The 22,966-nt window shown below is 43.6% G+C and overlaps 1 protein-coding gene across 16 annotated transcripts in view; it reads right to left on the reverse strand.

The window, feature by feature from the left end:
• Nucleotides 1-1,098: 1,098 nt before the first annotated feature.
• The window catches only part of tcf7l2 (transcription factor 7 like 2), a 109,760-nt gene continuing 87,892 nt past the window's right edge, over nucleotides 1,099-22,966 (reverse strand). For 4 of the 16 annotated variants that reach the window (XM_087844690.1, XM_087844689.1, XM_087844696.1 and 1 more), the window contains 10 exons: nucleotides 18,822-18,954; nucleotides 16,288-16,390; nucleotides 15,258-15,344; nucleotides 10,799-10,939; nucleotides 10,550-10,712; nucleotides 10,222-10,330; nucleotides 8,493-8,555; nucleotides 7,674-7,724; nucleotides 6,389-6,461; nucleotides 1,099-3,389 (listed from right to left, as the gene is read on the reverse strand). In XM_087844690.1, the coding sequence (XP_087700816.1) occupies nucleotides 2,930-3,389; nucleotides 6,389-6,461; nucleotides 7,674-7,724; nucleotides 8,493-8,555; nucleotides 10,222-10,330; nucleotides 10,550-10,712; nucleotides 10,799-10,939; nucleotides 15,258-15,344; nucleotides 16,288-16,390; nucleotides 18,822-18,954 (1,383 nt within the window). In that variant the 3' untranslated portion in view covers nucleotides 1,099-2,929. Of the gene's footprint in view, nucleotides 3,390-5,197; nucleotides 5,259-5,777; nucleotides 5,851-6,388; nucleotides 6,462-7,673; nucleotides 7,725-8,492; nucleotides 8,556-10,221; nucleotides 10,331-10,549; nucleotides 10,713-10,798; nucleotides 10,940-15,257; nucleotides 15,345-16,287; nucleotides 16,391-18,821; nucleotides 18,955-22,966 lie in introns of all 16 variants that reach the window. The other 12 variants (XM_006791160.3, XM_006791168.3, XM_006791165.3 and 9 more) reach the window with 8 other exon arrangements.

Consider the following 22,966-nt stretch of genomic DNA (forward strand, 5'->3'; position numbering starts at 1 on the left):
ACATACAACATAAAATACAAAATATATAGCATAATTTACACACATATGTAATGCAAATCTTTAGCACCGTCTAACACAGGGTTGTCCAACATAAGGCCCGGGGTCCTAAAATTGGCCAGGCAAAGACTACAGTCCGGCCCACTAAATGGCTGTGAGGATGTAGATTTTGAACTTTAAACGGTTAAAACTTTGAACATTTGTGCTAAAAATTGTTAAAGAAAAAGAAGAAAGGAAAAAAACCCCAAAACATTACATTTAAAACTACAGGACACTACCAGAAACGTTCCTGTCATTTTACTCATTTTTCATGTAGAACAAAGACTTGCAATTTTTTTTCTTACCTCTGGGATTAAATGTTTAGTTAAACATCTTCACACTGACAGAAACGTGACTTTCACTGGTCCGGTCCACGTAAGATTAAAGTGGGCTGTATGTGGCCCTCATTGTAAAGAGTTTGACATCTGTGCTCTAAAACATCCACCGGTATCCTTCATTACATTCTTACCTATGAAAACCGATCACATAGCGGAGCATTACTGTTAGTAGTGGGACAGAGAAGGGTTCAAAGGTTAGTTGGAAGTTGACCTTTGTAGAGAAAAATAAACCAGTGCTGTTTTTTGTGATTGGTCACTGATGCGCCCATCAAATCATAATATCCAGCTCTAAACATGTTTTATCTTGTGTTTTCTGATTGCGCACGATGTACTGCCCTGCAAACAATGAGTATAAAGATGGCTTATAATTTAAAAGAAAAAGAAAAAAGACTTGTTATAGGAGGAGCAGTTCAAATTATCTAAGTGATATTACTCCTTCTCACTATGAAAAGTTTTGCAGAAGTTAATCACAACTATTTTAGTAGAATACGAAACACCTCTGCTGTTATTTTGTATAGCAAATAATAATAATAATAATAAAAACAAGTAGCCCCCCAAAAACACGCTTGGATGTATATTTCCATTTTATAATTACGACATGATGATTCTCAAGATTTCATTTGAATAAAATGCTACATTTTTTTGGCAGATTTCCTTATAAGACCCCCATCCTGAGGCGCTGGGTTCGGGGATTTTCAGAATAAAAGCGAAACACAGATGCGCACATACTAAGTTGCTTTTATTAATACAGAACTGCATGCTACAGAGACTGTACAGCATAAACATTTATTCATTACAAAAAACATGGTTTTAGAACCATTTAAAATAACAGGAAAAAACAAACAAAAAAATATAAGAGCATAAAATAGAACAGGAACATCACAGCCGTTAAGGAAACATTCAAACTATTTATCATTAGCATCTTAATAAACCAGAGAAGAAATCGACAGATTACAGTCGCGTCATGTCAACTACAATGGCACCGAGTGGATGATTCTCTTGTAGCTTTTTTTACAGCCTCTTGCAACATCAACATGCCTATTTTTTCTATCTACCTATATGTAGTAGTGTACTTAAAAGTGGCAGTTTGTGTATTTTTTTGTATTTAATAGTTTTTTTATGAACTTCCTAATATACATAATTTGGCCCTGGTGGGTTTATACAGTATGATGTCCGTCTTTTTATTAAGTTTAAATTTTAATATTTGACAATTTGCTACCAAACACATTTGTTATAGCAACATTTATACTACATACATAGCAATCTATGTAACGTCACAGCAAAAAATGGTATCGAAATGAAAAAAAAAACAAAACAAACAAACAACAACAAAACAAAACAAAAAGAGATCCCTACAGCATGGTTGGGGTGGGGGGTGGGGGCAGAGGAAAAATTATCACAAAATTTTGGCACGGAAAATCTGTACACGAATCTACAGTCCGAGAGATGTGACTGTGCAATAAAAAAGAAGGGCATCTGACACTTTTCCAACTACTGAACACGCGGTACCCACTGTCTCGTGTTTCAAGTTTTCTTTTCTTCTTTTTTTTCCTGTAAAATGGCTTATAGACGCATTTCTTGAAATGAAGTTGTGCATACATCTGTTCATGAGATCTACACAGTACACTGAGCGGAATCCAGGTTTTTCGGAGAGGAAAGATAACAAAAAGATTTGCCTTTTTAAAACCTCGTAAAAATGGATCGTTCGTATAGTTGCTTACCTTAAGAAAAAATATTTGTACAATGTATTCAGAAAGAAAAAAAAAAGAGACACATACAAGATACAACAAGCAATCTCTAAAGCAATAAATACTACTGGTCCTAGCGTTGTGACATTTTGAATTTAATAACCCACAACCCTCCCACCCGACCTCCCCTCAAGCCCACCCAAACTTGCCTGACTCCACCCCAAAGGTAAACAACAAAGAAAAAAAAGACAACGCAGTGGAAGAATGCATATTTAACACAGTAATCCCCTCCCGCCCCGTTATTCTGTACATTTAAACAAGAACAAGTAACATCACAATTAAAGTTGTTCCTCAGAGAGGTGTCACCGCTAGCCTCATGCCCTCCAAGAGTTTTGAACAGATGTCGAATGATTGGTTCGCGAGCTCGTATTTAATACAAATAAAGAAGGAGAACCAACTCTTTCAAGAAAAGGGCTCGTTGAATAATCTAGCCTACCTTTTTTATATCCGTCTTTTTAAACATTTGGATGCTGAACTAGATAATTTCTGTTTTGCGCTGTTTTAAAACTACAAAAAAGACAAAAACAAAATTCATAAAAATTTTGGCAGATTCACAAAGCTATACTACAGCTCATTGTATCATTTCTTTATAATAATTAGATTTGTCTGATAATGACGGGTCAAATATTGACCAATGAACTTTAATAAAAACATAACCTAAAATTCCAAAGCCTTATGGCACAGAAACAGAAAGAGAAAAGAACCGAGGGCGAGTGAAACGGAGCAGAGAGAGGGCCTAGAAAGATGTTTGTGTGAGTGTGTGTGTGCAGAGTTAAAAAAACAAACAGAGGAGGAGAATAGGATAGACTATTCTATAGACTTGGTCACTAGCGACAGAGGCTGTGGGGCTGTGGAGGGGAGGAGCGAGTGGGAATGACACAGCGATGCCGAGGGCCGGGCCATCGAGGACGCCACAGAGGAGCCCGGCTGCCGCGAGGACGAGACGTCACGGTGCTCCAGAGCTCCGTTGTGGGAGGAGGCGGCGGGCGTTTTGCTAGCTGCTGCGGCAGAGTTTTCCAGCTGAACCAAAGATGGCGGTGGAGGCCCAGCCAGGAGGTGCGGGTGGTGGAGTGGCTGGTGGGCCGGTTTCATAGTCAGTGAGAGAGGTTGCATTTGTTCAGTCTGAGATTTGGACTCTTTTGAGGAGGGGGAAGGAACCACTGAGGAGGGGGAGGATGGGGGGGAGTCGAGTAAGCTTCCGTCCGTAGAGGGAGGACTGGCACAGCTGCCTTCACCTTGGATGTAGCGAATGCACTTTTTTTTTCTCCTAAAGGACAAGGTGAGAGAAAGAGAGCGTCTCTCAGTGTCACAGCTTCACACTGAATATCATCTTAGCACTGTTGCTGACTTAAATGCACCTTTCCCTTCAGAAATTTGTGGGGGGAGGGTTTATTAAAAAGAAACAATACTCGATGGATAACGTTTGGAGGTGCATTTAAGCAACTTTGTAAAGGAGGAAGGTGGTAGAAATGATAGTCAGTTTCTAAGTCATTAGGCAGGACAGACACTGAAGAAAGATCGCCTGGACAGGAAGCAGAAAGGGAATGAGAAGCACGCACACAGAGATGAGGACGATGAAGAATGAAAGAGATGAGCTGTGGTCGCGTTTGCTCTCTGGATGTAACGCTCTGCTGTTCTTACAGGAAGAACCGCAGCCTGTTGTCTCTAGCACAACTGTTACTGGACCCAGCTCACTGCTCTACTTCTATCAGACTCTACTCTCTCTCTCTCTTCTCCTGAGGGAACAGAGTTTGGATATGAGGCGAAAAAGTCAACAGGATCCAAACTGCCCTGCATCTGCCCCACAGACACAAGTGTGTGTGTGCATGAGGGGGGTCAAAGCACCATGTTTGCATTCCTGCCTGGGGTTGGGACCCTCCCCCTGCCTGCCGCTTCCCGAGGCCAGGCCCGTTGCGCTCGCAGAACCCGGTGAACGAAACACAGGAGGGAGGGGGGGTGATCAGGAGAGCAGGGGATTGTTGCATTTTTCTGTGGTGACTCTGCTGTGAAGGCTGTGCTTCAGATTTGGTTAAGGGGGAATCTCTGCCCACCTCATCTTTACCCTGACCCTGACAGTGACCCCTCTCTCTCTTTCTCTCTCTCAGCTCTCTATTTTATCACAAGAATGCCCGAAGGCCGCAGAGTACCAGTATTTAAGACTTACAGGGATGTCAAGTAAGAAAAAATAAATAAAAATAGACCAAAAACTGAGCCTTTTGGAACATGTAACGCTGACTTACTGTTTAATTAAACCTTTATTTCTGTTAACTCTGATCTACATAAACGCAAACGGAGAGCAGATCAGTGAGGATGAAAAGAAGGAGGGACATCGACAGATTACATATAAAAGCCCACAATCGCATGCTGGGTGTGGGGAAAGGCATGCATTTCTGATGAAGTCAACACAGTGCAAGCACACAACACCAGGACAGCAGGAAAGAGTGAGGATGAGGCTGTTAAGTACATCCTGTGCCGATACTGTAGCTTTTTTGGACGGCGCGGCGCATCGATCGGGCGTAAAAAGGTATCGTTTTGCTACTACATGCACGCCCCGCTCTCGATAACTGTCTGTCAAACTGCAACAAATGAGCTAATATCCATTTTTTAACAGACATATTGATTTATGGTATGTGCCCGTGTATGATATTGATTTCTCTGTCTCGGGGGAAATTATAGCAGATGCATCTTTTAGGAAATGGAGCCCAGAGAGAACTTTTAACCTCTCTGCTCTTAAAATGAAGGCTGATTTACTGCACTTTTCAGTCTCCTGATCTCATGATGTGCTATTATTAGAAATAAAGCCATGTTTCTGATAATGTGTGTGTCAGCTGTAAAGGAAGGGGCCAGCTGGAAGCTAACGGTTACAGAAAAAACAGAAAAATGACCTTTTGGTGTTCATCTTGCGACAAAATTTTGGCTTTTTTTTTTTTAAGCCCATCTGTGTTTTAGAAACAGTGAAAATGAAACATTAAACAGACAATGCGCTGCGATGAAATGTGTCGAGAAAGAGTGGGGCAAGGTGTGGTGCAAGCCAGACACAAAGAAGGGTATTACTTAGCAGAAACAAATACCTACCATGAAAATATTCCCAATTCAAAGACTGCTTGTGTCAGAACAGAAAGACAACAGGTAGGGACTAAGTAAGGGTTATCGAAGAGGAGTTTGGAGGAAGAAGAGGTGGAGAAGGAGGAGGAAGAGGGCACAGAAAAGAGTGTCACTGAGCAGGCCCTCAGAGAAAGCAGGGCTAAATTTGTAAGCATCACAGTGTTATTCAAAAAGAGTGCCAATTAGAACATACATGACATTTAGGATGGGAGGGAATTATCCACTGCCTGGAGAGAAAATGGATTTCAATCGTAGCAGCTTAGACGGTCAAAAATGTTCTGCTAAATCACATTAGGAGCCATGATCTTTCAACATGTGTTTGCATAAAATATTTGAAAGTCTTATTTAGAAATCCATTTTCTGACACTTGGCTTGAACTGACTTTAGAGGAGTAGGAAACTTCTCAGTTAGGAAAAGGGGAGCTGAGAAGTTTTCCATCTGTTACCACAGTGATGGAAACGTGTTTTTAGCAAGACATCTGAGCCAGTAATCAAGGAGAAGATGCTCATTGTGGATGTCTTTCCTCCCATTGCTACTACAGGAGTTATACCTGCATGGTTTGCACCATAAACTCAGCTGGTCAAGCCCGAACAAGGCACGACACTTCTTTGGGGTATTTGCATCTGTTAGCCAAAGAGGTAGACACAAACACACACACAGAGACAAAAAGAAAAAAAAAAAGAAAGAAAAAAGAAAATGGACACGTCATTGCACAGACAAAAACATGTAGCCAGGGCTTAGATTTAGGCTGGCAACACTGGGATGTCCTCCATATTGACCAAGCCATCAGGCTCCAGAACCTCCAAGCCCCGACCTGCCAGTTTAGGACTTCTGATTAATCTCAGTAAGGCTCATTGTAACTGTGCATCCTGCAACTTTGCAACTTGAACACATACACACAGACACCACTCATACAAGCACTCGTACGCAAAACCTTTTTCCCCAAACAGGAGGTAAAAAATCAAATAGGGTGAACCCAGAGATAGACCGGCAGGGTGTGGCTGGAGGAAGCTGAGAGGTCATAATAGCCTGGCGGGACAGACGGGGGAGGGAAGCGAAGAGAAAGGAAAAGCAGCAGCATAAAAGAGAGGAGGAAGTCCCAGCGTAGAGTGACCCAGCCTTCACCTGGCCCTGGCCAGTGCAAGCACACACCATACACACCTGCACGGGCCACACCAGTTATTCTGTTGGTCGAGCCCAAAGCGCGCTCGACACTTCTTAGGAGCGCTCAGGTCTGATGCCGCAACAAGGAAGGGAAGCCAGCAGAGAGGAGCAATAGAACCAAAACCAATAAAAAAAAATAAGGAACAGAAATTAAAAAGAGGAGAGAAATAAGGAGAAAAAACAGTGAATCTATGAAGCTTGGCAGTGGCTCATTTTGCAAGAAATCAAAACCCCGCACCCAAAAGAAAAAGAAAAAATAATTCCCCTTAAAGCCATTATCAAGTGTGCCTTTAAAGATAGGGCTGAACTCAATTAGTAAGTTTCAAACACAAGTAAAAATCAAAATGCATGCAAATTATCAAATCAGGATGTTAACAGTGGAAACTTTTCAGTGGCATAATCTAAATTCTGGCTGGAGTTAAAGCTGAAGATAAAGACAGATTTGGCTGAGAGGGGTATAAATGGAGCAAATGCAGGTTGGATTAATTTACGGTTAGATGCTATCAGCGCACTACGGTTTCAAAGAGACGAGGTCAAGGTGGCAGAACTAGGAAGAAGTAGCAGATTGCTGGAGCAGCACAGTCGTGAGTTAGCCCTAGCCAGGGGAATGATTAAAAAGGCTGGAATCTGAAGAGGGAATCTACTCTTTAGACCTGGCATCAAACAGTTGATTATTTTCCATCAGCATTGGCGGTCTGTTGTGGAACAGCTGCCAGTCACTTGCTAGCTCTACCCAGTAATCAAGTCATTATCAGAAATAGAGCTGAGTGACAGCAAAACGCTGTGGTGGAAGCGTTTGAGTCCAGGCTTTGTCTGAGCAGAGACTTATTCGACAGAGGCTGGGCCAAACTCATGCTGGCCTATAGGAAAGGCAAAGGTGCAGCTACTGAAGCATATAGATTAAGGAGGTTTACCCTGACATTACAGCCTTCAGGTCATACTTCATAATGTTAATCTAGCTTTATATATAAATATATATATATATCACCAGGTCCTCAAGCATACTGCATAGTAATTTGAGCTAAATAGCAACAGTAAATGAGTGTAAAATGAATTAAATATAAGCTACCCTGAAGTCAAATAAACAATGGCAACATTTTTGAAGAAAAGAAAGCAACAAACAAAGCAAAAAGAGCATATTTCAAAATATAGGATTTAAGCTTAAACCTGCCTCACTGCACATTTATGAATGGATAGATATAGATATATAAATGTATACATAAATTTAAAAGGAAGGAATATAAAACAGTTAGTGATTTAATACTCAAAATGACATTAGCACCTGTAATCGGAGGGAGTGAAAGGCAAGGGTTTGGAAAATATTCTCTGCGTTCTGGAAAAAAAAAAGAACAGATAGAGAGGCCTTCAAGAAGAAATCCGTCACCAAAACGAGCGCAAAATACATGAGAACAAGTCGTCATTGCTCCTTACATCATCAGAATTAAAAAGAATAATGAATGAATGAATGAAAATCACAGGTTTAGCAAACCTCCTTAATTTTTAAGATATAGGTGATTTGTTTTGTTTTGTTTTTTCCTCAAGTTGGTATAAAAGCATGCAAGGAAGCAGGCGATGGGAAGGGGAGGTAGGCCCAACAAGCACACGCATGCACAGTCACGCAAACACGCACGCGGTACAGTCGTGCAGTCCGTCTGCAGGGCACAGGCAAGTAAATATAAAACACGCACACAACACTGTCAAAGTTAATGGCTCTCACGATGCTTAAACCTCACATTCTCATAACATATCACAATACCAGAAGGCTAAGGGCCAGGGGAGGGGAGGGGGGGTGAGAAGGACTGTGGGGGGTCATGCATATTCAGTCGCTATTAGCTAGGGAGAGCAAGGGAAACTGGAAAAAGGAGGGAGGGGTGGGATTTACAAGCAATTCTACTATTTAAATATTGCATTGGGTAGTAACTATACCAAAAAATAAAGAGAGAAAAAGCCAGGCAATATAACTCACATACACACACAATAATTTTTTTTTTAAAAAACATAACACAAAAAAACTAGCTACACTTTTATCTTGCAAGATGTCACATCTGCCTGACACATGATGGGGCTCTTCTAATATGAGAGATAATTGCAGCTCACTTACCATTGCTCTCTGCTTGCTGCTTTTCCCTTTTTCTCTTCTTCCTTTTCCCCTGTTGGTTAGCCGCCAAAAAATAGAAAGAAAAAAATAGACACAGACAGGAACCTTAGTTATTATATTGCAGAATGCCCAAAACATGAAACAGAGAATAGCACTCATCTTCGTGTTTACTTATTTATTCATTCATTCTTTCTCTGCCTTTTTTCTGTCTTTGCCCTCCGGTTTGCAGCAGCCACTGCAGGCCAAGACCAGAATTCTCCCTCCTCTCTCTCCCTCTTTTTTTGGCTCTTTTCTTCTTGTTCTCTAATCTTTTGTTTCATTTTCCTCTGTTTTGTGAATGCCTAGGCATCTCGACGCACTTCTTATTTGGAAGACGGATTTCTCAAGGCTGCTCTTGGGCGACTGCAGTGGTCAGACTGATCCCAAGATGAGAATCGGGTATGCGTGGGTCAGAGTGAACTATCCAGGCTACAAAACATTTCACACTTTAAAATCTCAGCTTTAATTTGAGTAGTTTTACAATGACATAGCAAGAGCTATGTGGGATATACTGAACTTCGTGGGCAGCTATGTGTTGCTCACGTGGCTCAAAGCTCACTGAGCATTACCGAGCATTGTAGTTCAAGGTGGTTTGAGGTATCCATGTAAAGTGGCATTTAAGGTACTTGTCTTTCCAAAAGTGTATATTTTGAAAACCCATGTGCACAGAGTGTCTGTGATTCTGTGCAGAGAGGTAAAACTCGCCAACAACCAACTACAACTCTTTCAAATTGGAGGACCAATTTATAGCCCCTATTAGACAAGCAGGTGTGAATGAGCACCCTGGTCACGTTTTTATGAGGTAAGATTTACTTGCTCATGAACTTTAAATGTCAGCAAGTAATGTTTGAATGCCGAGGATGCTTTCCAGGATGTACCCGCCAGCAATCATGATGTTGAACCCCTCGGTAATCCACATGCAAAAAGAAACAGGTTGAGTTGTGCAACCAAGTTCTGTGGAATAATGACAAAATATCAACCTGGCCAGTGGCATTTACTGATGATTTCACTGCAGATAGAAGTAACTCGAGGTATACAAAAGCATTTAGTGTGGTAGGATTCTCCGAAATGCCTCTAAACCCATTCAGAATGGCAAACCTAAACATTTACCCAAAACAACCCCAGAGCAATTCAGGGGGAAGAAGTTAAACACCCTGGAACGGCCAGGTCAGTAATCTGATCTTAATCAGATTGGGCTTAATTCCACTTTCTGAAGACCAGAAAGGCAAAGAGGCATGGCAGCAGTCATGAGGTGAAGGCTGCAGCAGGGAGAGCACCACCGGGGAAGCTACAAAGCATCTGCTGATGACTATGGACCAGGGACCTCGGGCATTTACAGACTGCACAATATTTTAAATATAATGTAGTTTGATTCACATATGTCTGTAAATGACCTTTGTTCCCTTGGGGGGGCCTGTGTTTTAAATACTTTCTATACTGATAAACCCACTCAAATTAATACTAAGACTTGGTACTTTGCATCCTTTAAATATTCCTTACTGGACTGTCATTATCTATAGCATGATAAGGTGGATTTAAGACCAGAGCATTTTTGTCCCCAGATCTACATGAACAGATTTTGATCTGTGGGGCAAAGAAAGGAAAAAAAGCAAAAATAAATGGCCTTGAATATGTGACCTAGCGAAAGGGGGGGAAAGAAGAGGCTAATACGACTTGTAAACTTAAAAACTTACATAGTTGTCTCGTGCTGACCAGCCTGGGTACAGCTGCATGTGGAGCTGTCGTTCTTTCCTGGCCAGCTCGTAGTACTTGGCCTGCTCCTCCCGCGATAGGGCGTGCCACTGCAAAATGAAAAACCAGGCACAGAAAGAAGAGATTTTCACCCAGAACAGAGATAAAAATAGAAGAATGTGTGCATGTTGTGTACTTTCTGTAAATCCCAAAGTATGTCATCATTAACTACGACTCTTTTCTTCCATCCCATTAGGCCCTTTACAGCCATGTTATGATTGAAATCAGCATGGCTGAATGTCTTGTGCGAATAAGCTGGTAGGACTTACCCTTCGCCCCAGGATCTGGTTGATGGCAGCACTTTCCTTGAGTGTGCACTCAGCCACCACTTTGGCCCGCATCTCCTTCATATAGAGCATGAAGGCATTCAGAGGTTTCTTTATGTGGACCTCTTTCTTTTTCTCTTCTACCTTTTTACCGTCTGTCTGTTTCCTGTGATGGGGCAGAGAGCAGTGAGATGAGCAGAGTCTATCTCCAAGTGGTCACCAAAAGTCAGTAATAGGAGAAAGTTTACTCACGAGCTGTCGAGAGAGCTGATGTCACTGTGCGAGGATTCCTGCTTGACGTTGGGTGTTACGATGGCTGGGTGAGGGATGCCCGTGGTGTGCAAACTGTGGTGAGGGGGCACCATGTGTGGGGGGAACCTAGAGGACAGAAGACTGTGTAAATCGTCAGAATGAACACAGGTGAAATGAGAAGATGGAGCACATGTACACACAAGACTACACATGTCAAAGCACATCATGTATTTTCAGTTTCTTTCACAGAAATGGAATTGACCCTTAGCCACACTAAATACAAACATTCACATGAAAATTTCCTAAGCTGAAAATGTATTAATAAACATTTATAGACTTATCTACTCAAAATGACAGTTTACTCAGTCACTAAAGCTTAAAAAATAGTAAAAAGGTCATTTCCTGTTGCTTAATTAAAGATGAATCTTAAATGAAAATGAACTACTATAAATCCACACTGCACCCAGTCCATTTTTTTGATGGGATACTGGATTCTTTATATGGTAGCTTTATCATGCGTCTCTAACTCTACTGGGACAAACATAAAAAAAAACAAAAACATCGTGCTGAATTCAGTAAGACATAAAACCAGTAACTGATGTTTTACGGAGGCCACAGCTCAATGTGAGACAATCGAAAAAAAATTGTAACGCCTCCTGCTGGTCAACAGAAAGAATACAGGTTTAAAGGACAGGCTTAGCTAATTTAGCTTAGCTAACAGCTTAGCTTGCTGTTAGCTAACATTTTACATGTTAGCTAAAAATGATCTTTGTTTATCAATACTGTTAACTAGTGTTGTGCAATTAATCTTCCCAATGGCTCACTAAGAAACTGGGACTGTTGTTGAGGGCCACATCATTCTTAACACATTTTAGCTCTTAAAAGCTTATTAGCCGCAGCTTTAGCTAGTCTTGTCCACTTTTTTTCTTAATTTCCGATGGTATGTTAAGCTACCAATTTAATTTGTTCGTCTAGGACTTGAGGGCTCCTCGAACTCCTGTTTTCATAGTTTAATGCCTTCAATAGCTGAGAAATTCTCAGCACGCACATGTCATTGCCATCTATAACAAATGACATATACAATAGGTGTGCACATGGTTTCCAAATATGATTCTACTGGCAATTACTATTTCCATCATTCAGCTGTAGATAACAAGGGGCGATCAAAGATTTCAGTTTATTGCATTTTGCCAGTTAAACGAATATGAAAATGCCAGATTTGGGAGAGGTAAAGCTTGAAGTGTTATCTCTTATCAAGGAATTCTGCAAACTAGATGAAAATGTTCTATCATACACTCCGGTATTGGGTCTGTATTTATTTCTTCCCATTCGTTTCTGCCTATTCAGCACTGTCAGCAGCACTGACATTTTTATCTTCATCCCTCTGCACTCCTATCATCATTTCATCATCTCCAACTGTGCCACATATCGAGGCCAAAAACTCTTATTTATAAAAATCGCTCGCACCGGCTAGAACAGCCATAAGACTCTGCTGTTCTGTATGCGCCAGTGTATGTATGACAATAATTATTTGTGTGCGATTATTTGAACATGTACGTTCATGTGTATGTTTACAGCATGGTGCCTTAGTTCCACGTGACCACACACAAATTCAAGAGAAGAGAGGATGATGAAGGAGAAGAAAAAGGAGAAATAATTCTTTTTTTAAAGCAGCTCATTATCCAGCAGTGTCTGGCTGCATGGCTCCGAGCCAGAATATAATGATGAGGATAAACTCGCCAGGAACAACTAGTTTCTGTTGGAGGCCATCTCAGGGGAGTGCCAGTGCTCCCCCTCAAACTCTTTCCCTCTTTTTCTCCTTTCCCCTCTTCTCCCTTCATCACTGACACATTGGTGTTTGTGCCATGTCATCCGATGATGGGGAGCTCGGCAGCAGTGGCTGCATATCGCCCATCATTAAGGCTGCTGCATTTTCTTCACTCACCCCGTTTCCTCTCTCCCTGTTCACCCCTCCCTCCTTCTCTCTCTGTGCACTTGTTAAAATTTCCTCTGTTCCAAGATCTATTTTTCTCTACTCTCTTCTTCTTCTCTACTCCTCCCTGTCCCCTCACCACCTCCACGCTCCTTCGTTTCCTCTCTCCACCCCTCCTCCTGCTGCCACCGCACGGCCCAGGTTATGGTTTAAACATGACGGCCATCCCTTTGAAGCATGGGGGCATCATCATCACCATCATCGGGCTCATCAGCAGCAAGCAGCGCCTTGGACCAATTTAGCCAACACAGAGAGGGAGATGCATTGGAGACCCCACCCATCCACCCACCCCAACCCCGGGGCTCCTACGTCTCAATCAAAAGGTAAGAATGGCTGGTGGGAAAGGGGGGGGGGGTCACCGGCGCAGCAAGCCCAGTGTCAGCCAGTGCCATTTAATTGCCAGTGTGAAGCGATAGCCCCCGTGCCTGTTTAATGTATAATGATCCGGCCGGTGCGCTTCTCCCGTTAACCAGGAAAAGAGAGGGAGTGGGATGACGGGGGAACATATCAAAGGGCAGGCTTAAGCACAAGGGGCAAGGGGGCCTCCACATCCACCCACCTGTCACACATACATTCACACGCACACAGACAATATGGGGGACCTGCACTGGCTCCAACCCTATTATCAAAATAATGTCTTTCATTTGCTCCGCTGACTGTCTCTACTCTCCTTGGCTCTTTTTCCTCCCTTCCTACAAGAATGTATTTTTTAACAGGACCTAGGTGTAAGGTGCTCATTGGGGGGGGGGAGACTACGAGGTACCGGATTCATTCCTTGAATCCTAATTCAGTTCGGGCTAAGGCACCCGGGACTGATATGAAGCAGCGCTCTCCTGCAAAGACCTAACTCCCGACAAGAGTACAAGCCAGGATGTCTTTTCTCTCAGATTTTCCGCAGCCAGCCTGCACGCTACAAATCGTTTGAGCTATCACAGCAGTGCGGCCTGATCTTTAAACAACACCAACAAGCTGAAGAAGGCTGTGATGAAGGGATTCTGCTATGCTGCTGACACAATTAGACAAATTGTTACTAGATTTTGTCAGCTAGTACATTTTTTTCCCCTCATTTTGAGGGGGGTGATGTACTAAACCCTTCCATTCACCAGAGAACTCCCAGAGCCCTCCATCTATTCAGTTATACTAATTCAATTAGGGGCCTCATCACAGGGCATTAGCTCTTCCCCATGGCCAGTCCCCCCCCACACCCCAGCCAGTATATTCAATTAGCCGCACTGGAAATAAGATGATCACAATGTAGAGGCTGTCATTAAGGGACCAAATTAGCAGTCACTTAAAGCCCAAGTTGGCTGGGTACTGTTGCCAGATGCCAATGTCTGGATAGACCCACCATCTGACCCTTTGCACTTGAGACTTGCTGGGGATGGGCTGTGAGGGGCCCAATCTGACTCTAATGCAGACATCGTTCCAACGAGAAAGCAAAATTGGTGCAAGACAGAATTTTTTAAAAAACAGATGCAAAAAAAACTGAAGTAAACCGTCTAGGTTAGCCTATAAATGAAGCTACCCTTTATTCTCAGGGTTATGCTTCACAAAACATAATTCCCTCTTGAAACTGCTCCCTTCCTGCATCTACATGATCCATCAATGTCACAGAGGTCTAAACAAGCCGCCCTCAGGAGCTGCTTTTCCAATCAGGCTGTAATTAAACCAAAGCTTGGCTTCATCCCTAGACTCCAAACCAGCGCCGTCCAAAGTCCCCTGCTGCAGGGGCATGTAGAGGGAGGAGGGAGGAGCAGTGGGAGTGGAGAGAGTGGGAGGCTGTTTGTTTTTCTGTCTTGGTGCTTTTTTGACTCATCCAGACCCACAAATCATGGGGTTTTCAGGCATCCTAAATTAATTACGGTCACTTCCCACACAATAGAGAAGACATGCGTTCCTCAGGGGAACAATAAGTAGCTAACTGCTGACTGACAAATAGACACACATAATAAAAAAGATGGCAACGAGTACACACACACGCACACACACAATGCCCTCCCATGGGTGCACTAATGTCCAGAGCAGCAGATGAACTGGACCAAAGCACTGGCCAAGTGTCAGACCCCAGCTTATATTACGTAGTCCTCTTCAAAGTGTTGCTGTTTGTTTATCTGTCTGCCTGCTTAAACTCACAGCAAGGACATGCCCCATCTCATTTCACATCAGCCTGACATGCAGCGGGGGTAAATGTTCTTCAGGGGCCTCATTAGAAAATGATAAATATAATTAATATTTGAGCATGCTAGCTGAAGCCCCACACTGGAGAATTGGCCTTTTGAACAGAGATGGGGGAGTGGGAGCGCTCCTTAAGGGAGAAGTTTCTGCTCACTGTTTGTGCACATGAGCGTGCGTGTGTGTGTGTGCTGCTTGCGCATTGCCCTCACAGCCAACACAAACACACACCAGCGAAGGTACAAGCAAATGAGAACAAGCATGCGTGTGTTTAGCTCTTAGGGCTTAACTCACCTTGACATGGATGCGTTGACAGTGAGCGCAGTTGGGTAGGGGTGTCTAAAACCCCCTGTTGTGATTGGATAAACAGGTTGACCTTGCCTAAGAAGAGGGAAGAAAAGAAGAAAGACAGAAAGGTAAAGGAACAGAGTTGATGGAAGAGGAGAAGCTAAAGCCCTCTGTCTCTCACTTCTCCCCACCGTGGGCCTCTTTATTCTCATTTGATCAGGACAAAAATCTAGGGGATTGCAGAGCGCAGATCAAAGGGAGGAAAACTCTGAACAATTTGAATGCCACAAATCTTGATAGCAATGGCTAATTAAATTTCATAACCCTTCGCTCTGTGTCGACAGAGTGGGGCCCCGTTCCTCCCCAAGCTGGAACTAGGTGTTTTGTTGTGATAATTAAAGACGAAGCGCGGGTCTCTTTAATGGAGCCATCACACTAATTGAGGTCTACACATCCAAAGACAAACAATAATGAATGTAAATTTATACCAAAATAAAGTGCAGCAAATCAAAGGGCGCCATGGCTGCGCTCAAGGCCTCTCTCGGTATTTAGATCGCGGTGAGAAAACATTAAATTAACAGAGCTTAATTTGTAGCCTTTTGTCATATTAACAAGTGTTGACAAGAGTTACCAGGGGAGAGCCCCTATGTGGAATTGTGGGTAAAATACGGGCAATCACAGTTCATTAATCTAATTGAACCATACACAGACATGCAAAATAGTATTTGACACAAAATAGCAAGTTGGGGTTGGTGAGGGCTTAAAGGAGCTGCTGCTGTGGTTAAGCAGCGAGTGTAGAAGTTAGTGGGCCAGCGAGAGACAGAGAAAGCTTTTAAAACTGTGTCCATAAATCCATAAATGAAATGTATGAAAGGTAATATCCACTTTTCATGTTTACAGCGCCACTCTTTAATGGTTTAGCTTGATGCGCAACTTTATGCTTAGCAATCACCACAGCATGAAGATGTTTCTAGCCTTTCCGCACAACTCACAGGAGAATAAAGATGAAAGAGAAGTAAAAAAAGGATTTGCTTACTGTGGTACTAACCATCCTAGCGGATGGGGGATCTGGCCGACAGTGCCAGGTGACAGTGGGTAATAAGGAGATATATCTGGAGGATGTGGAGGCCTTGGAATTCCTGTGGAAGAAGAAAAAGTAGAAAAAGAGGATGACAGGAGGAGAGAGGAGGTGGACAGGACGAGACGATGACAGAGAGAGGAGAACCAAAATCTTTGTCAGTGCTGGGATCTTTTCTTTGTTCAGTTTCACATATGAACGGGGCAGACATCACAGGAGTGCAGATGGGAGGAAGAGGAGGAGGAAGAGGGCTTGTTGCATCGAATGTACACAGTGCTAAATCACACTTCCTGATCAAAGGCCTTTGAGGCGGCACAGCGGCACAGTGTGTTGGAAGAGGCAGAGGGGAAGAGAGGTGAGGAAAAAACACCAACACGATTCTTGTCACATTTGTCTGGTGACTCAGAAGATTAATGATATAAAATGACTGAGGTTTAGAAGTTAACAAAACATAGTATCATAATTAAAGCTTTCTATCTGATCAAAGAGCTGCCAATATGGGGCTAGCAGTTGAATCTGCCCGCTGATTTACACTGACAGTCCTCGCTGTATGGGTGTAGTTGTTACATACATGAATAAACAAAGCAGTTAAGAGCTTCCTTTTTTTCAAATTTACCTCAATATTTCTGGATTTAAATCAGATTAATAGTCAATTAGCTTTACATTCGATGCTACCAGAAGTACAACGCAGTGACGATCAAACCCCAATATCCGATCATCAGTCTCCATTCGTTGAAGTGATCCTCAGATTTAGCATAAAACAAGCAGCAAATTTTGTTTTTCACCCACCGACGGTGACAAAGATATCCAATTTAAGGACAGCTCTTTTTGAGGGCATCGCCGAGCAATCACAGCATCCACGGTGTTGCCTTTACTCTCTGTGGCAGCTGACAGGCGAAGGAGCTGCATCGACAAGCTGCCCCGAACGAATGCCTTGAAAAGGTCTCGTACACAGCCGGCTGTAAAAATAACTTTCTCTCTCATGACAAACTTGAAACAGGGAACACTAGACAAGTGTAAAAGCGTGGCAGGGAGGGGTTTATGTGCAGCAGACCAGGAACTGGGGGACATTTTTTCTTTCTTTCTTTTTTTGGCTGGCTGATGTGCGTTTCTTCCACACAGCTTGCTTTTGCCCATCCAGCTGATGCTTCAGGTATTTTGGCCTGTGGTAACAAAGCCAACGTAAACCCAGATGAATCTTCATAGATTAAAGACGTTGGCTTCTGCTGGTGTTTGTTCCCAGCTGATTTAGCTCATCCAGGATCTGACTCTTGAGGAATTATGGTACGTATGGACGCTTTTTCCCAAAGCAGAAAACCTTTCTTGGGAGTACAGTTATACCAAAAGCGAGTTCTATTAAAAAAAAAAAAAGAAAGCCTGTGGAAAATTATCCCATCGCCACCCAGCGCTCAAGACCTAATATAGCTCATTAATTAATTAAACACTGTGCCCAATTAAGCAGCCCCATTAAGCACTACATTAAACAGCAGCTGGCACATTATTTCCCCTTTGTAAGGGCCATCATAATAAGGGAACATTATTACCTAAAACACTAAGTGAATCCACCAGAGACCTCTGAAAAGCATGAAATTATTCAGCACACTGGAAATGCATTAACCTGAAAGGACGGGCTGAATGACAGTTAGCAAAATTAAGTGCTGGGTCAAGATGCTCGTGGAAATGAATGAAATTGCCTTAAAAAAAAGTGCGCTGAATGAATGTAGGAGACTGAATTGTGGGTATAAACATGGACACTGACTGCAGGATCAACAGGCTATAAAGCAGGCGTGGAGAAAACCTGTAAAAGTCTGTGTAAATCTTTCATACTGAGGAGTTTTGTGCACTTAGTTGAAAACTCTGTGCTTGCTGGTCTTTAAAAGTAAAGAGCTCCCACTACAGTGGCAGTATTATTTTGAGCATTGGCAATTAGAGCGGTGGCTGTTTACTGAATTCCACGTTTAACGAGAAGTTTACGAGGCACTCTGCAAGGTTGTTGTTCTGAAATGTAAGGCCCTTTTTTTTTACCCCCCTCAATCAAAACCAAACAATTTTAGCATGATAGCTGAATCAATCAGAAACAGATTAGAGCAGCAGTTTTCAATAAGAAGCACTTGAGCTGACCTTGTCCTACATTAAGTATCTTGTAAACAGTCATGTTTATGAAGTCATCAAATGAGCAATTAATGGATAAAATAAGCTTTTTTTTTTGTTTCATTCCTTTTCACATTACCTGCATTGAACGTGTGACAAGAACACGTCTACATACTGTTCAAAGAGCTGTGGTTCCTTATCAAAGAAGAGAAGCTTATGTGTTTTTTCACCCCCTGAGATTTATTCTTAATTTGTTCGGAACATAATTGGGTTTTCGGGAGGTTCATCCTGTTGCTTTTGGAAAACAAGTGCACTTAATTCTGAAGGTGTTTTGAGCAGAAATCAAACACGCCCGTCTCCGCACGCCAGTTAAACTTGTGTGAAAACACTCCGGACCGTACCTGTTTTGGGATCCACGTCTGTCTGTAGGTGAGGTGGGGGGTTCCCCGGTGTGAAGTGTTCATTGCTGTAGGTGATCAGAGGCGTGAGAGGGTGCACATGGTGGGGGTGCTGTACCACTGGAACCTTATTAGACTGAGAGACAAGAGAGAGGAGGAGGATACAGAGAAAGATAGATGGACAGCGATAAAGAAAGAGGAAAGGAGGGGAGAGAGAAAAAAAAAGAGGCGAGGATGTTAATATTTGGGATGTGAGTTAAAGATTGCAGGCGCCTGCCATAGAGTTACAACTTGAAAGTTCTCCAAAGAAGAGCTATCAAATTCTGGGTATACTCAAGGCGCCAAACCACCAAACCACAGTGAAAATAGCATGGTTTGTAATTAAAAACACTTCTGTGGTGTCACTCTGGAATTCGGTAACACAATCTAAGAGGCTTGTGGGGTTGCCTGTTCACATTTGAGTTTGATGTGTGATGAGGCACTTTTAACCACGGTTGTAAGTGAAGTAATCGATCATCTGTAAACCACAAAAATCAAGGGAGCGCGCGCGTATATCCACAGTCATTAGCAGCTCTCCGCTCAGCTCTCGAGCCTCCTGCTATCCCCTTCCCTCTATCTATTCCCCCAGGGCCCCAGTTCATGGAGGGTATGGGTGTATTGTAATAAAAGGGTTAGGAGAGAAGAGGTGGGGCCGTAAATCCATTTCTGCATTTTTGCCAAATTAGTTTTAGCTATGTAATCTTCTCTTTGTGCTTCTAAGTGGCGCAGGCCCCCTTTTTTTTTTTTTCAATTACCCAAAGATTACAGTTGAGCTTTAGGGGTGTGCTGCCGTGGGCCCCTGTGTTAACCGGAGCTCAGCCCCCCTCTCATCAGGCCAGGGCTGGGGACAGACTAATACACACAGTCCCCAACCACAAGATAACCAGATTAGAGCTCTGCTGTAGATTAGGCTGGTGGCAGAGGCTGCTCTCGCCTCTTTACCCACACATCCTTATCCTGCCCTCAGCAGTCAAAGAAGCAGCACTAATCAGGCTTATCATAACATGGATGATATGTTCAGGGGGAGAGGAGTGAGACACCAAGCTGCTTGCGTGCGTATGTGTGTGTTCAGTCTGCTCTCTCGTAGGCCACACACCCTCATTAGTGACTTTAACCCATGCAAGAAAGAAAGAAAAAAAAAAGCTCCACTGTGGCACATTTCCAAAAGACTTTGAAAAACATTAATGGGACTAGATGTTGGCAGGGGAGGAGGAGGAGTGTGTGTGTGTGTGGGGGGGGGGGATACATGCATAAGATACACAGCTGCCCAGTGCTCATTGACAATACAAATGCAAAGCTACGGGCCCAGGGCAAGACAAATGTGAGCAGAGATTAATGCTGCAAACTAATCATCCGCCCAGTCTGTTTGAGGCTGAAGTTAATATCGTGTCTGTGTGAGAGCCCGATGCACCAACAGCCCATTCAGAGTCCCGTGCTAAATTTTCACTGGGTAGTTAAAGCTGTCTATCTGCATGGTCGGTACAAGCATGGCCATCTAGACCTCTATTCTATAATGGCAATGCTGGGGGAGTGGGAAGAGTGTGTGTGGAAGAGGGGTGGGGGGCATTCCCTATTGCCGTGGTCCCAATGAAAGATTAATGAACCCCAGCAGAACTCCAGGGAGGCAGAGAGAGACTCCTGGGACTCATTCACAGCCCTGAGCTGAAAAGGCTAGGGATGGGAAAAGGGAGAGAGGGTTTGGGGCGGGTGTATGTGTTTGTGTGTCAGGGTTGGAGGGGTGGATAGATGGAATGGGATTCGTTAAAAAGAAACACAAACGAAGGCACTCATTGTTGCTTAGGGAATCCTTATCTGATCTGCACACCCAGAATACAGGGATGAAAAAAAGGTGGAAAAAACAATCGTGATAGAGGTTACGGCAGCTGCTGAATGTGGCCGATGAGTCGGCAGCTGAATGCTAGAAGACGGCCTCAGTCTCTCCCTCTCTCCCTCTTTTTGTCCCCCCATCCCCACCACCTCATCGCTCACCTCCTAACCTCCTCCTTCACGTCTCTCCGCTCCTCCCTCGGGTAATGATGTGAAAGAATGTTGTCAATTCTTCAACTCTCTGCGCTGAAAAAGCTTTAGTGGCCATTTAAATGAGTTCTTTTGTCCAGGGACCCCGGCCATTGAGAAGACAGTTCAAAATGCCCATCCACTGAGTCCACATTTAGACAGAGGGTGTTAGAGAGGGTGTGTATGGGACTAAGAGGGAGGGAGAGAAGTAGAGGGCAGACGATTTACATCACAGTCACTTGTGGTATAAGAGTGTCCTCATTTTTTTTTCCTGAAAAGCTCAGAGTGATGCAAATAGCAGTAGGCTGAACTGCCTGCTGGAGGTGGAAAATCGTGAAGCCAGAAAAAGGACACTGTAACATAAACTCAAGTTTTGGTGTTTGTTGCAAGACTTTAATGGTAGGTCCTTTAAAAGAAGCCTTTACAGTTTGAGGACTCAAGAATTGGTCAAACTAGCCCCCACTGTGTTATCTACATCCTGCTTACATCAATCAGTCAGCTGATATCGACCTTCTTCCATCAGCTAAGACGCACACTCTGCATTTTTTGCAATCATCATAACTTCCTGCTGACGTCAAGACAGTACCCGGTGGTCCCTTGCGGAAAAGAGGCCCAGCACCTGCCCTGTGGCCCACTGTGGGACAATGCAAGGCCCAGGACTCGTCTAGCAGGCTGCTGGGTGCTTGAGCCGCACAGGGCCCACACATGGAAACAAAAAGCAGGCGACGTGGGAGGCTTTACTCTCCCTGCTCCACAAAAGCCAGGGGTAAAAAGAAAAGAACATTTCCTGCCCCTACACCCCCGCTGACTCGCATCCTTCCCACCACCTATGTCGTGAAAATAAACAAATATAGCAGGAGACGGACGCGCCGCTCTGCAGATGTGACGAGCTGATTCGCGAGCTCGAGATAGAGATTTCGCATTCAAAACAGCCTGAAGTAAAATTTAAGGGCACCCTCTTGTGCGAACATCAGTGAGCACGTTTACTCTTTCCACATCCAGGACACAGATATGGCACCTGCTGCTGAAATCCACCAAGCAGACACAAACAGAAGCAGCAGTTGTTGGCGTTTGATTGTGTTATTAATATCGCCTCGGCTCTTTTTTTTATTCTGATCCGCTCCTCTTTCTTCCAGATGTGAGGTTAAAATGCTCACAGGAAGCCTGCATGTTTTAATAGGGTCATAATCAGCCTCTTACTGCAAATTCAATCCATTTCAGCAAGTGCATAAAAAAAACTATATATAATATATATAGTAGCTGGTAACTTCCATCAGTGAAAAGCCTTTCAGATGTCAGACCTTTTGGAAGGGAGAAGGGGTACAGGAGAAGTCAGGGGGGGAATAAAGTGACAGCAGGACAGAGTAAGACAAAGGGAGGGGGACAGAGAGGTGGAGGCCAGACAGGAAAAAGCTGTTGGCCTTGCATTTCCGCCTGGTGGGACCTTGCAGGGCCAATTTGAGCCCTAAATGTGAAGGTGGCGACCTTGTGGGCCCAGTGGGTGGCTGGGCAGGGGGCTAGAGCCTCTGTCTCCCTGCTTCATGTCATGATATGATGAGTTGTCACAACAGCTTGCAGGGCGCTAATGAGCTGTAGTGAGGCCGGGGCAGGGAAGGGAGACCGGGAAGAGAGGGGTGAGGGATGTGGGGATGACAGTGGCGTGATGGATTGGGGTCCTCCAAATTCCAAAGCAAGCAGAAAAAGCTGCCAGAGCACACTGCCTCTCCCAGAACATGCAAGTGGCCGGAATCCAAATCACATGGAGTGACACCATACAGAAAACAACACAACAGCAATAGTGGGAAGCTGGGGGGTTGGGGGGGTGAATGTGTGTGTGCGCATGATTTGATATAAAGCAAAACAAAACAAAAAAAAAGAAACAAAGTACAAACGGTGCTGCCACTAATCTAATCATCTGGTATCAATCGATGCTGTCCTGCTGAAATCTGTTTACACAGAATTAGTTTTCCTTTGGGAGGCATAGAGTGCCCCCTCCAGGCTACAGATATTAATCTCTAAGCAAACGCCATATCATACCAATGAATGTTCAAACACACACACACACACACACGCACGCTAGTCCTCGTAGCACT

The sequence above is a fragment of the Neolamprologus brichardi genome, chromosome 8 (genome assembly GCF_056152115.1).
Source record: "Neolamprologus brichardi isolate AB-2024 chromosome 8, ASM5615211v1, whole genome shotgun sequence".
NCBI lineage: Eukaryota > Metazoa > Chordata > Actinopteri > Cichliformes > Cichlidae > Neolamprologus > Neolamprologus brichardi.